Below are 15,000 nucleotides of genomic sequence, written 5' to 3'. Positions count from 1 at the left end.
AGTAATTAGAAAAAAAAAAAAAAAAAAATAGAAGAAAAAAGAAAAACGAAAATTAGAGAGCTCATCGGTCGAGCCAATAATTAATAGTAGCATTAATGAGTTATCGACGCGATAGGGTAGGGACAACGATAATCGATTCCTCTAATCGCGAAGAAATGTAATTTATCTATAGACGGAGAGGAGACAGACGCTGTTCTCTCTCTCTCTCTCTCTCTCTCTCTCTCTCTCTCTTTCTCTCTCTCTTTTTCAACGCCCCTTTAACCTGGCAATCGTGTTACGATTAGAGCCGCCTCGTCACGCGGCACGTCCTAATTACATTTTCCTTTTCCACCTAGTCGTTTTATTAACGGACGACGTAAGAGAGGAAATATTTAAGGAATAACTTTATCAGACCTTACTTCCTATTTCTTTCTTTATTATTATTATTATTATTATTATTATTATTATTGTTGTTGTTGTTGTTGTTGTTGTTGTTGTTGTTATCTTTTCTTTCTTATTTATCTATTTCTCTTCTTCATCTTTAAAGGGTGTTTATAGGGGAAACAACAAATCTGTCTGAGAAATATATACGGGGTAATAGAAAAAGAGAGAGAGAGAGAGAGAGAGAGAGAGAGAGACTAAGGGTAGAGAATTCGTTTCGATTGAGAGTTCAAAGTGCAGAACAACCCCTGTTTCCTTTTCTCTTTCTCTCTTTACCCATTTCTCTTTCTCTTTCTCTTTCTATCTCTCTTCTCTTCGCCTATACGTGTTTTCTGTTGGTTTAAGCGTAACTCCACGCAAAATTGACTTTTCGAGACACGTTCGCCTTCGTTAATATTGAAACTGGAAGCGCAGCGTATCCTCTCGCGCGTGTCTATCCTTTGTAACTATAGTATTAGAGAGACAGAGACAGAGACAGAGACAGAGAGAGAGAGAGAGAGAGAGAAAGAGAAAGAGAAATGAAATGAACGAGAAAAAGATATATATCGACAAAGATATATATATATATATGTATTGATAAAAAGAATAAGGGAAACTGGAGAGATAAGAAGAAGTAGAAAGGGGAGATTTAAAGGTAAGAATAGAAAAGAGAGAGAGAGAGAGAGAGAGAAATATATAGATAGAGAAAAACATATGTCTAATAGAGAAAGAGGTATATAGAGGAAGAAAGGAAATAGAGAGAAATAGAGAGAGGGAGAGAGAGAGAGAAACATATGTCTGATAAAGAAAGAAGTATATAGAGGAAAAAAGGAAATAGAGAAAGAGTAAGAGAGAGAGAGAGAAAGAAAGAGAAAGATTAAGATAAGAATAAAGAGAAGGAGAGATGTATAAAATGGAAGAAAATAGAAAGAGAAGGGAATATTTAGAATGATATAGGGAAGAAAAAGAGACGAGGCAAAGGGGGCGGGGGGGAGAGAGAGAGAGAGAACTAAATTGCGAAAATTCTATTGTTATAGCAAGAGCGAAAGGGTGGAAAAGAAAAATCGAAATAGAAAGAAAAAAAAAGGAGAAAAATTGAGAGAGAGAGAGAGGGGGGGGGGGAATACATGCAACACGTTCAAATATTTCTCTCAAAGGTTGTTTCGAGATAAACGAATTTCCTTCTCGCGCTATTTTACTGATTCTCGCATGGTATAAAGTCAACGGAGGGAGAAAAACGTTCACACGGCTCGTACGTACGATTTAAAATCGAGTAGACTTTTCATTCGTCGAATAATATTATATTCTATAAAGAAATTGTTTATATCGGAGAATAAAATGAAAATGACAATATAAAACTCGTAAGAGATAATTGTGATTAAAAACATTGATATTTTATGCCTTTCAAATGTATATGCATAAATAATAATAATAATAATAATAATAATAATGTTGATGATGATGATGATGATGATGATGACGATGATAATAATGATAATTATAATAATAATAATAATAATAATAATAATAATAATAATAATAATAATAATTATGTATAATTAATTATTTATTTGAATTAGTTATACCTTATTAAATATGAATTAAATTAATTTATATTGTTAAATATTATATTATTCATTATTCATATTACATGGATTATATTATTCATATATAATTATCGTACATTTATATGTAAATACGTACATGTATAGTAATTCACGAACTAAAACGTTAAAATTTTCTAATTGCCTAAATTTAGAAATTAAAATCCGTTCTGCCCTTGCAAATTTTTTTTCTCTCCACATTTTTCGAAAAGTTTCACTCTAGCTTTTCCTTTTTTTTTTTTTTTTTGTTTCTTCCTTTCTTTCTTTCTTTTTTTCGTACCACGTAAAACTGCGAATTAACCAAAAAGTTTGACATTCTACACGCTGCAAAGTTGCAATGACGCTGTAAGCATAATTTTGTCGAGCTTTTCCATATCTCTCTCTCTCTCTTTCTCTCTCTCTCTTTCTCCTTAATGCGGTAAGCTTTTCGTCCGATTCGTTTCCTACCCCAACCCCTTTCTTTTTTTTGAAAAAATTTTTTCTCTATTCTTTTCCATGCCACACACACGTTCTTCTTTTACGTACATTATTTTTCTTTCCCTCCATTATTTTTAATCTCCGAATCTAGAACTTTTTTGCACCATTCAACTGATCAAAATAATTAATTCAATTCGTTTCTAATTTCCTTTTTCTTTTCTTTTTTCCTTTTTTCTTTCACTTTTTCTTCCCTCTTCCCCTCTCAACTATTAGTATTTGAGACATAAAAAATTCACAATTGTTTGCTTCCATTAATACCTTAATAATCGAGAATTATTAATAAATAGATGATGATACGTGAAATGAATTAAAATTAATTAACAAATTCTATCTTGATTGATAAAAATATTGAATATAGTAAAAGAACAATGTACAGAGGGCACCATTAAATGATAGTAGACCTCGTCGGTAAAATAGATTTCTTATATAACGGTATACACATCGGTAATAAAGGACTACATGCAAAAAAATAGTTTTCTACTATACCGACTTATAACAGTCGGTATTATTAAACCATAAAAACATTTCTTTTGTTCTATACAAATCTCAATTTTTGCTTTTCTCAATTGGATTCTCTCAAAAAGTGAATTTATTAAAAAGGAATAAATTAATAAAAGAGAAAAATAAAATCGAATCAAAACAAAATGAAAATAAAAACAGTAGTTAGTATAATTTACAGGAGATTAATTAATATAGGAGATATAATTTATAGAAGATGTTTAAAGATGATCGGGTAAAAAATGTGTTGAAAAATTTGAGGAACAAAATGGAGGATATAATTCGGGGAATAAAAAATTTGTTCGTACTTTCGCGAAGAAAGATATAGAGGGGAAAAAAAAACAAAATAATAAAAATCGAAAAAATAAAAAGAAAAAAAATCTTTTCGTTCGCCATTATATTACTTCTTTCGCTAATCCCTTTTTATCCAGAGAGGTACACACACTGGACACGTCCAATTTACTTCTCTCCAGATATGAAAAGGAATGATCCGATCTAATTAGGACAAAAAAAAGAAGGTAGGATAGGACGAGAGAGAGGAAAAAGTGGAAGAAAAAACGCAACGATTGCAGTTTGCATGGATTTATATCCGTCACTATCCCTTCCTCCGTTACACCCTCCTCAATCATTCAATCACAACTCTCTCTCTCTCTCTCTCTCTCTCTCTCTATCCATCCTTACTCTAACCACTCAAACATCAGAGCAAAATTTTTTTCACGACTGGCTTCTGCCATTGCAAAAAATCTGTATAAAAAGAGGGATAGAATAAAAAAATATTTTCTAATATAGACTCGTATATATATATATATATATATCGTAACATATAAAATGGCGGACGGAATACGAAAAAAAAAGGAAAAGAAAAAAAAAAGAAGGAAAACGAAAAAGTCAAGATAGCTCGAAGAAAAAAATTAAATCTCTGATTCCTCTTTCGTTGATCGAATACTTGTGTAAAAAAAAAAAAAAAAAAAAAATAAGACGATTTTCGCAGTTTACTTAATTTTTTGGAACGATCTTCTTTACCGACAGAGCGGAGGAAAAAATGAACTTATATAATATTATATATGTATTATAATATTATATATATATATATATATATATATATATATATATATATATATAAAATAAAAAAAAATGTGGTTTTATTTATTAATCGTAGAAACCTTCTTTATCGACAGGGCGCCGAAAAAATTAAATAAAATTAAATTTTTTGTCATTAATGCGTATGCATTATAAAGAAATACGATTGTAGTCTTTATATTAATAAAAACAATCTGCATTATCGACAGAACGAATAAAAAAAAAACCACAAAAAAAAAAACAAAAAAGAAAAAAAGAGAATGTAAATTACACGTATGTTCCGTCATCGATCAAAAAGAATAAATCAAGGTATTCATCATCATACGTACTAATATCAAATTAATTAACTAACCTCCATGTGAGATTCCGATAAGGCCAACGTTGTCCGTGGATCGTGAAACGTTTGCGTCTCGTCCTTGAATATCGTGGATTCTGTCGATCCGATAAACCGCAACGTCGTGCCTTCATCAATTTACGAGTGGCATCGTCGATCTCACCGGTAACTGGTATACCACTGAATCTCTGAGAACAAATAAAAAAAATAACGAACATTTAATGACAATATAATTAACAATCGATTAAGAATTACAATAGGAAAGGAATATATGAGTAGGAGAAGGAGAATATTAAAAATTAATATACTCCCAATTTCCGCCATATTTTTTTTTTTTTTTTTTTCCATCAACCCCCTATATTTTCTACGCTATACTCCCATCATTGGATAATAATACAAACATCCTATATATATATTTTTTTATCTTATATTTTTTCTCTCTATTGCTCTCCCATTATCCCTAATCAAAATCAACGCAATATTATCTTACGAATTATTAGAATTAATGGTAACACCTCAAAACAAAAATCCAAAAAAAAAGAAAAAAAATAGCAAGAGCAAGTAGCATCACAAATATATAATATATATATATATATATATATATATATATATATATATATATATATATATATATATAACACGTGTTGTTTTATCATTCTTATGTTATAGAGGTCGCTAGCGTGTATCTCCTGGGACTAGGTGAAAAGTCTGATGTGGGGGAGTAAGTATAAAGAGAGAGAGGGTTGGGGCTGTGTAAGGGAGGTTAGAATAGAAAAGAATTTTTTTTTTAATTCTAGAGAAAGATCGAAGACCGATAAGAAGAAAATATGTCTTTTATTGGGTGGTTTTATACCGTGTGGAAGAAGAACACACACACACACACACACAGGTTTCTTTCTAGTTCTTGACGAGTTCGATTTTCATGCAAATCCTCCCATCGTTGTGAATCGTTGTTGGTGAGGAGGTGGGGGGAGAAGGAGTGGAGGGGAGGGGAGGGTTTAGGGACTCCAAGGGATGAGGGGGAGAAAGAAAGAAAGAAGAAGATAGATAAACGTTGCCCAGTTACAGTGATGCATGTGTCATATGGTCCAACACACATACATACGCACATATATACATACATATGTTTGTTGTATGTATATATGTAATATGTGTATATATATTCAATGGCAGCAGAACGTTTTTCCAATTGTCCATTTTAACCGACGTTTCCCCATGTCCTCCTCTAACACACTATCTTTTCCACTAACTCTCCACCCATTGTATACCCTCCCTCTCTCCTTTTCTACCAGTAGGGTTTGCTTGCATGCTTGCTTGATGCTTGCTTTCCTGCTGCTGGTCGGTAATATTTCTTCCATTGTCTTTTCTCTCTCTCTCTCTCACTCTCTTTTATTTATTTTTCTGTTTTTTTTTCTTTTTTTTTTTTGTGTGTCCTCCTCACGTAGAAAAAGATAGACAGTTGGATACGTAGGACGGATATGTTAAAACGGAAATAGTCGAAAAGAATATGGTAATATGTTGGTAAAATAACGAAGGAGAGAGAGAGAGAGAGAGAGAGAGAGAGAGAGAGAGAGATAGAAAGAGAAAGAAGAACTTCCTAACTTTACGCTTTAAGAATTCTAAATTTTTTTTTTGTCACCACATCGAGAGAGACCATTATTATCATTTCCATTCCTCTCTCTCTCTCTATCTCTTTCTCTAAAACTTCATTTTTGTCTAGGGAATTTCTTCTTTTCTTTTACTATCTTTTTTTTGTTTTTTTTTATATAAACAAAAATATATATATATATATATATATATTTATTGTATTTGTGTGCGCGTGTGTGTGCGCGTGTGTAAGTACGTGACGAAAAAATAAAGAAAAGAGTTTAATGAACTTGCCTCATTGGCGGGAAATTTGAATTTGCAAAATGGACAATGATACAACGGCGAATAAAAATAAACTGACCCATTTCGTATAATTTTTTTTTTTTTTTTTTTTTTTTCTTTCTGAGCGAATATTTACGTACGTGATAATGATAATGTCCTTTCAATGAAAAATATATTGACGACGATCGACGGGACTTCTTTTTCAGCGGGATATTTGAATTTGAATGGACAATGATAAATAATGGCCGAAGGGGGATAGGGGGAGGAGGAGAAATAAATTGACGATCGCTTTGCCGGGCGCGAAATTTGAATTTGAAAAAGGTAACGATGCAATGTGACCGATTGGGGAAAAAAGTAAATTTCATCATTGGTGAAGTTTTATTTTTTTTTTTCATTCTTTCTTTCTTTCTTTCGACTTTTTTTCTTTTTTAAGCATGAAATTCGAATTGACGAATGCGTACTATCGCGATTTCTATAAATTCAAGGGGGGAGGGGGAATTTGAATCCATTTTACCTTTCAATATATTATCGAAATAAATTCTTTAAAATGTAAAAATTGTTAGATTACTTCTTGACTATGATAAACGATGATGATTCTTTTTAATGATGATGATCATGATAATACTACTACTACTACTACTATTATTACTTACTACTATTACTACTACTACTAATAATAATAATACTTACTTGTAAATTTCTAATGGCGTCCCTCAGTTGATCTTCTGTCCTTAGATTACCGGTTTCTGGGTTGCTTTCTGGCAAATACCCGAATTTTGTGAGATAACTTTGCTGTAACATAAAAGAAAATACAGATTAAAAAATATTAATTGTCAGATTAATAAAATGTTCTCTATTATATATATTGAGCGTTTCAAAACAAAACGAAAATTATACGTATGATCCTAGTCATCGTACAAATGAATCAAAATGATTAATAAATTAAAATAGGAACAAAAAATAGAACAAAAAAAAATATGACGATTAAGAAAAAAAAAAAAAAAAAAGAAAAAAAAAAGAAAAAAAAAACCACTATAACAACTATAGTATACGGAGTGTACAGAAGCGAAAGAAGATACGTGAAAGATCCTAATCGATTTTCAACCGAAGAAAGAAAAAGAAGTAAGAAAAAAAAAGAAAAAAAAAAAAAAGAAAGGAAAAAAAAATAAAACAATCAAGAGAAAAAAAAACAGAAACCCAGACAAGAGAAACAATAATATCAATGGTTCCTTCCATTGCCCTTTCCGCAGATAACAGACCATGGGAATGGGCGATGGGGTTTGAAAGATGGTATTGGAAGATGCGGAAAGGAGGGAGGTAGGGGGAAGGATAAGCTCGGACGACGACAATGGTCTCACGTGCGCGTCATTCATATTTTCTTAAACCCGTGTGATACATACAAAATTTCTCATTCTTATTCTTATTCTTCATTCTATCGGAATAAAACGAGAGAGAGAGAGAGAGAAAGATAGTGTGAGAGAGAGAGAGAGAGAGAAAAAGAGAGAAAGAATAGTATAGTCGTCATAGTTGATTCATATAACTTCCATGGTGAATCCCATAGGATATATTGTTTTAGTGTAAGGTATAAAAGAAATTGCATTCTGTCACGAAAGAATGATTTTTATTGGGTACCATACGACACAACGAATAATGGTGGAAAAGAAAATGGGGTGTGTGTGTGTGTGAGAGAGATAGGATGAGAGGATGAAGGGTAAAGGGGTAAGAGTAGAAGAGAATATGAAAAAGAAAATGGCGGAAGAAAGAGATAGATATATAGATAGATAGATAGAGAGAGGGGGGTAGAGGAAGAGAGAAGAGTAACATGGTGGGGATGAAATAAAAGTAGTGGGGGTAAATGAAGAGTGGAGTGGGGGTGAAGGTAGGATGATAAAAGATGTTGGAGGAAGATGGTGGTAGTGTATATGTGTGTGTGTGTGTGTGTGTGTGTGTGTGTGTGTTAAATATTCTCTTCGAATTTGAAAAGCTTCTCAATTTTTTTTAATTACGATGAGACTAAAAAAAAAGAAAGATAAAAGAAACGAAAAAGGAATAAGGAAGGAATGAACGCGAAAAGAAAGAAATTTAAATGATGGGGTAACGGGCAAATGAGAAGTGGGTGGTTCGTTGGTTGGTTGGTAGTTATTTGTAACGAAGTATTTTATGGGGTTGTAATTGAGGAAGTAATTTGGACGGGGTCCTAATGGAGTGAAAGAAGAATAAAAATAAAGATTGGAAGACAGAAAGAAAGAAAATGTTCCATTGGAAATAATTATTTGCAATCATATTTGAATATAATTTATTAAAAAGAAAAAAATTTGGCGATGGATGATATATACGAGAATTTGTTAATATTTATTTATTTATGATATGAGATATTATTTGACAAAAAAAGAAACAAAAAAAAAGGGAAAAAAAGAAAAAAAGAAAGAAAAAAATTGCTTAATTGTTCCCCACATTTGTATCTCGTAAATTCAAAAATTTATCACGAAATTGAAAGAAATCATGAGGATCATTAAGAAGAGATTTATTTCGTAATTAATTACGCCATATTTGAATTCCATACCGTACTACGAAATTTTCTCATAAAAGAAAAAGAGAAAGAGAAAGAGAGCAAGAAAGTGAGAGAACGAGAGAGAGAGAGAGAGAAAGAGAAAGAGAGAGAAACAAGTAATGATTTTAATGGTACATACTATATTTAACATACTAGACGAGCTATGTGTATATATGTACATATATATATATCACGAGAACACTTTATTATTAAGAGTAAGCTCTCTCTCTCTCTCTCTCTCTCTCTCTCTCTCTTTCTCTAGGAACGAGACCGACACGGATTAGCGAGCAAACACGATGAAGATTGGAATACTTTGGCGAAACAAATAAGTATGGCTGAGAAAAGCTTTACGAGCTCCTGCATCCGGACTGGGGAATAAGTATGAAACATTCTTATCGTGCCTTTGCTAGTGTAGAAAAACGTGACTCGTGAGAATATTGTGATGATTAAATGGGGAGGACCGGAGGGAGGGAGGGGAGGAATTGAGATAAACACACACAACACTCGTATAACGCAAATTCACATAATAATAAACAATCAAAATTGTCAAAAAAAAAAAAAAAAAAAATTGATATATACATATATTTTATATATATGCAAAATTCAAAATATCTTGTAAGGTATATATTGTCGATTTACATTGAAACAAAAAAAAAAAAAAAAGGAAAAAAAAGAAGAAGAAGAGAAGTAGAAAATATTTGAAAGAAACGACATGCTTTCGAATTTAATTTCCTTCTTGATATGTTAATTATACTATATCAAATTGAGAAAAAAAAAAATATATATATATATATATATATATTTAAAACATCGAATATAATCTTGGATATGAAGTGACAATTAATTTTGTGAGGCGATAAAATGAGATGAATAAAATTTATAGAAAAAGAGAGAGAGAGAGAAATTGAAGAAAGAGAAGAAAGCATATAATTACGTGAATATAAAATAATAATATGATGTAGTGAGAAAGATTAACGAGGATTAAAAATGGCGTCAATCGGTAATACGTTTCATCTCACTTAACGTTTTTGAACTTCAGTCGTTAACGTTTTAAAGGTTTGAGGTTATAAAATTCTGATAAAAATCGATTAAGAAAAAATGAATAAGCAACCTAACGAACGTTCATGACTCGAACGTTGAAAAAGAAAAAGGATAGAAGATGTGGAAGATGGGGTGCCGCCATATTTGGTGGAACGATGAGCGGCCCGTAAACGTACAAACGAGTTGTCGGTAGGTAGGTAATATATCTTGGGGTAGTGGCACAAAGAGAACCAAAGAAGAGGGTGAAGCGAGTGAGAGAGAGAGAGATAGAGATGGAAAGAGAGAGAGAGAGAGAGAGAGAGAGAGAGAGAGAGAGAGAGAAGGAGAGAATGTGTCAGTGCGTGCATTTCTGTGTGTGTTTGCTGGACTTAGGCCGTGTTTGGTCATCGTGCACGATTTCTCTGGCATTGTTCGTGGATCTACCTTCTTTTGCTTTAGAACCGGTTGAACGTTGTTAACTACGTCACTGGTTGCATTGCCATTTATGGAGAATAATATAAGGACATATGCATACGGGTATGTGTGTGTATTATATATATACATATATATATATATTTTTTTGATATATGTATAAAGTGAATTTTTATAATGTATTCTCATGTTAAAATTGAAATTTTTTAATTTTTTAATTTAATATATATATATATGTAACAAATAATAAAAATTATTGCAGTATAATACTATATAATAAAATACCATATAATATTGTAATGATAATAAAATATAGAACATTAGACTGTATAATGATGTATATATAGATGATAAATATTACACATACACACACACACACACACATATATATATATATATATATATATATTTAATTATAAAAATTATAAAATGTTAATTTTAACGTGAGAATACATAATAAAAATTCACTTCATACATATATCAAAATAGACATTTCATTCCTTTAATGAATTTGTCTCTACTCATTTGATATTATATTAAAGTGTTTAGAACTTAAAAAAGGGAAAAGGGCAAAGGTCAAGCCATATAGAATGTTTCTCTTCAAGAAAATACAATACGATATATGTACGTGACTTATCGTATCGTTCAATCCTGCGGTAGAAAGAGAAAGAAATAGAAAGAGAGAGAGAGAGAGAGAGAGAGAGAGAGAAAGAGAAGGAATAAACGGAATTAAGAAGAACATCTGGAAAACTCGGTCACGACTATAATGTAATAGTGGTAGTAATAGTAATGGCGGTTGTTGTAGTTGTAATCGAACGTCGTGATGCGGAAAAGACGCGACCGCAGCTGCGGTTTTCTCTCTTATTCTCTCTTTCTCTCTTTCTCTTTCTATTTCTTTCTCTCTCACTCACTCATTCACTTTCTCAGCAGAACCGACGATGCGGAACAAAAGCCAGAAAATATATCCGAATAATAAATATAGTTGAACATTGGAAAGCACTTAAAATCCAATTGATCCGACACCGATAATACACACGTATCGAAATTCTATGTTTTGTGAGTGAGAGAGTAGTTCTATGATACTTCGTACTATATCGAAGTATTTGCAATATCGGGTTTGGTTTGATGTTATTGAAACGGACGAATGACAGAAAAGAAAGGGGGAGGAAAAAAAGAAGGGGAAAAAAAAAAGAAAAAAAAGAAGAAAAGAAAAAAGAAAAGAGAAAAAATAAAACTTGATAGAAATAATACTTAATGATATCGTACAATTACAATTATGATAATTATAACGATGATTTGTTATTAGTGTATTACAGTAGAGTATAGTATACTATAGTATAATACAGTACAGTATAATAAATTACTATAACATACAGTGTAATACATTATAGTATAATATACAGTGTAGTATGGAACAATACAATATAGCATAATATATTACAGTATAGTAATTACAGATAGAGTACGTTCTCTCTCTATCTCTATCTCTATCTCTCTCTCTATCTCTATCTCTCACAAGGAGAAGGTGCAACCACTATTCTTCTTGTCAGTTTGTGTATTAAAGTCTTTTAACGAGAGTCAATTCGATCAGAAACTCTACCACTTGACCTCCCCCCCCTCTCCTTCCCTCTCACGGTTGACCTCGTTTCCGGTTAACTTCAACATCCTTGTCCAATTGTCTTTTATTTCCGAGTCTTAATGTGAATTTAGAACGATGTAAGTAAAGACTTAAACTGAAATGTCGTATTTTATTTTCCTTATTTTTTTTCCTCTCCTTTTTACGTCATTTTTACGAGAGAAAGAGAAAAAGAGTAATCGAATTTTGTTCTCGTTTTACTTTTTGTTTTTTGTTTCTTTTTTCTTCTTTTCTTTTTTTTCTTTAAAGTGTGCGTTAAAATAGAAACGAAATTTGGAACCGAGAAGAAATGGGGAAAAAAATTGATCTCCCAATTTTATAAAAGTCTTTTTTTTTATTTCAGTCACGTGACTATTGACGAGGAGGGGGGGAGAAAGAATATGTATGAATTTAATATTCGATTTTTTTTTATTATCATTGTTATTGTTGTCATTAGAATCGTGTAAAAATTGAAACGATATACTAGTCAGTAATACACGACACACAAATTATTTGAAATTCGAACTAACGGATATTGGCGCGAGTCTAATTGAAATTTGCATTTCGGTCATGGCTGCCGATATCCGTTGCCAGTCCCACTTCCGGTTACGTAATTGATTCGAATGGGAGTGAAAGAAAGGTAGTATGATGGAAGACACACCATAAAGGATGCAATATAATGCGTGTGCGAGCGTGTGTGTGTATGGTGTGTGTCTGTTTGTGTTGTGGAAGAAATGATGGTTAAGTTATTTGCATGGTTGCAAAAACAAATATGGCGACACGTGACCGAAAGAAAGATGGCAGCTGGCGGCCATTAAAAAATTGACGATCAACCAATCAGTATCATCGATATAATTGATCGATTGATCAAAATCATTGACAATCGACCGATCAAAAATCATTAAAGAAAAAAATTACAAGAATTTAATATTAAATTGTGTTATTATTGTTTTGTGCAAATCTTTTTTTTTTTTCTTTTTTCTTAACTTTTTAATTGCAGAATAAGTTAATATCACAATCCACAAAAAATATCCCAACAGTAAGCTGTAATATTTTAACAAACAAAATATTGTTATGAAAATTTATACAACGTGATGTAAATGAAGGGATGAAATATAATCACCCTAAAATGTTAATCCATGTTGTGGAAGTCTACGTACGAATTACTCTAGTAATACAGTACCAGAGAACTATGTAGCACACAATTACTCAGATATAGTCCGCTGTTATCCCGCATACGTATGTATGCATCAAATGCGACGATAATTAAGTAGAGGAGTGGATCTAACAAGAGACAGAAGGGGGATGATAAGTGTGGGGTAAGGTATGTGAGGGGCGTGAGGGATAAACGGGGGGTGGTATGAGAGACGATGATGTAAACGAAGATAGACTTAATTGAAGACCAGTCGAAAGAGCCTCGACTAACTGAAGGACACCCTGACATGGGTGTATTAGCCCCTGTGTCAACTGTTTCGAGAATTGTCCGAACTCTTTTAATCAGTAACCATTTGTTGGATATCAAAAAATATTATATATCAAATGATTTTTTTAACGATAGTTTCTGATTGTTAATGAGAGAGAGAGAGAGAGAGAAAAAGAGATCTTATTAAAATGATATTTTGCTTTGTTTTTTCTTTCAGATTGTCGAATTACAAGTTGAATTGAAAATTAAAAAATTTTCGACCCACCCTATGTATTTATGTATTAACTATCGTAGATAAATTAATTAATTAACATTATGAAGAAAAAGAAGAAAGAAACTTTTGGATTAATCTTTTTTCTTTCTCATATCATCATTCAGAGTCTAGAAAATTTCGATCTACTCTGTATTACCGACCATTGATAAATTATTTCATTAATATTATGAAAAAAAAAAAAAAAATAACTAAATAAATAAAAACTTTAATATTAATCTTCCATTTATTTTTTTTTCTTTTTTAGAGTACTGAATTAAAAATTTAGAAACAATCGGCACACCCTGTTTTACCTACTGTTGATAAATTATTTAAAAAATGTTATTCATAAAAACTTTTAAGCTAACCTATTATATTTATTTATTTTTTTTTTGTTTTCAGATTGGTGAACTATAACGTTAAGGAACTTTTGATCAATCCAATACTATTGTTATGTACTATTTACTATAATTACTATATACTGCAGAGATTTTACTAATATCAACTGTGTCAAAACACAAGATTCTATTCTATTCTAACTTATCTGTAATAATTGAATTTTCCGTGTATTTGGTAATCACATCTTGTGTCTTATCACGTCTGACTTCTAGGAAGTTATTTGAAACTAACTAATCTATTACTACTACTACTACACAGCTGCTACTGCTGCTGTTACTTCTGGTGCTGCTACTGCTGTTACTGCTACTACTGTTTCTACGGGATATTTTAGTTTAAGTTAAGATCAAACTTGCTAAATGGTTGAACTAGGGTAGAATAAATCTAAATAAATTTTAGGCATCTAAGAATATTGGATTGATTGATACGTAAAAATTGTAATACTATTATATCATTTATTATTTAGTATATATATATATATATATATATATAGTATATATATATATATATATATATATATATTATTTAGTATATATATTTATATATATTACTTAGGTTATATCACTATATATCAGTATACGTATTAGTATATATAATATAATATTATTTCATATAAAATACAAATCGTTTATAGGACCAATTCGAAATTATAGAAAAATTTTAATAATATCACGAATTACGATTAGAACGATGATTAATTTTAATCATTCTTTTCGACAAGGGATTTACAAAATGGCGAAGGTTAAGAATAAAAAAAAGCTCGTAAAAAAATTCTTATCGAATAAACGTTCGATTAATTTAAAAGCAAAATAATAAAAATAATCGTCTGGAAATGCTTGAAAAAGGGGGGGGGGGGAAGAAAGAAAAATAAATAACAAAATAAAAGTAAAAAAAAAAAAGAACAAATTAAAAGGAACATTACGATCGTGCGTTGTCAATCAAACGATACGGAAATTTGTTCGCATTGTGCGACAGACGACGTGGATCGTTTAAAACGAGTTAATTCTCGTCACGTCGTATTTTAGAGTTCTCGTTCCATTAATTCCCTATTC

At 31.3% G+C, this 15,000-nt stretch overlaps 1 protein-coding gene across 4 annotated transcripts in view; it reads right to left on the bottom strand.

The window, feature by feature from the left end:
- The window catches only part of LOC124431231 (matrix metalloproteinase-2), a 166,194-nt gene that overhangs the window by 100,840 nt on the left and 50,354 nt on the right, over window positions 1–15,000 (bottom strand). For all 4 annotated transcript variants that reach the window (XM_046978864.1, XM_046978863.1, XM_046978865.1 and 1 more), the window contains 2 exons: window positions 6,952–7,053; window positions 4,411–4,580 (listed from right to left, as the gene is read on the bottom strand). In XM_046978864.1, the coding sequence (XP_046834820.1) occupies window positions 4,411–4,580; window positions 6,952–7,053 (272 nt within the window). The remainder of the gene's footprint in view (window positions 1–4,410; window positions 4,581–6,951; window positions 7,054–15,000) is intronic.

Source organism: Vespa crabro, chromosome 20 (genome assembly GCF_910589235.1).
Source record: "Vespa crabro chromosome 20, iyVesCrab1.2, whole genome shotgun sequence".
Taxonomy (NCBI): Eukaryota; Metazoa; Arthropoda; class Insecta; order Hymenoptera; family Vespidae; genus Vespa; species Vespa crabro.
The sequence above is the reverse complement of the archived record's forward strand: the minus strand, read 5'-3'. Positions and strand labels throughout refer to the sequence as shown.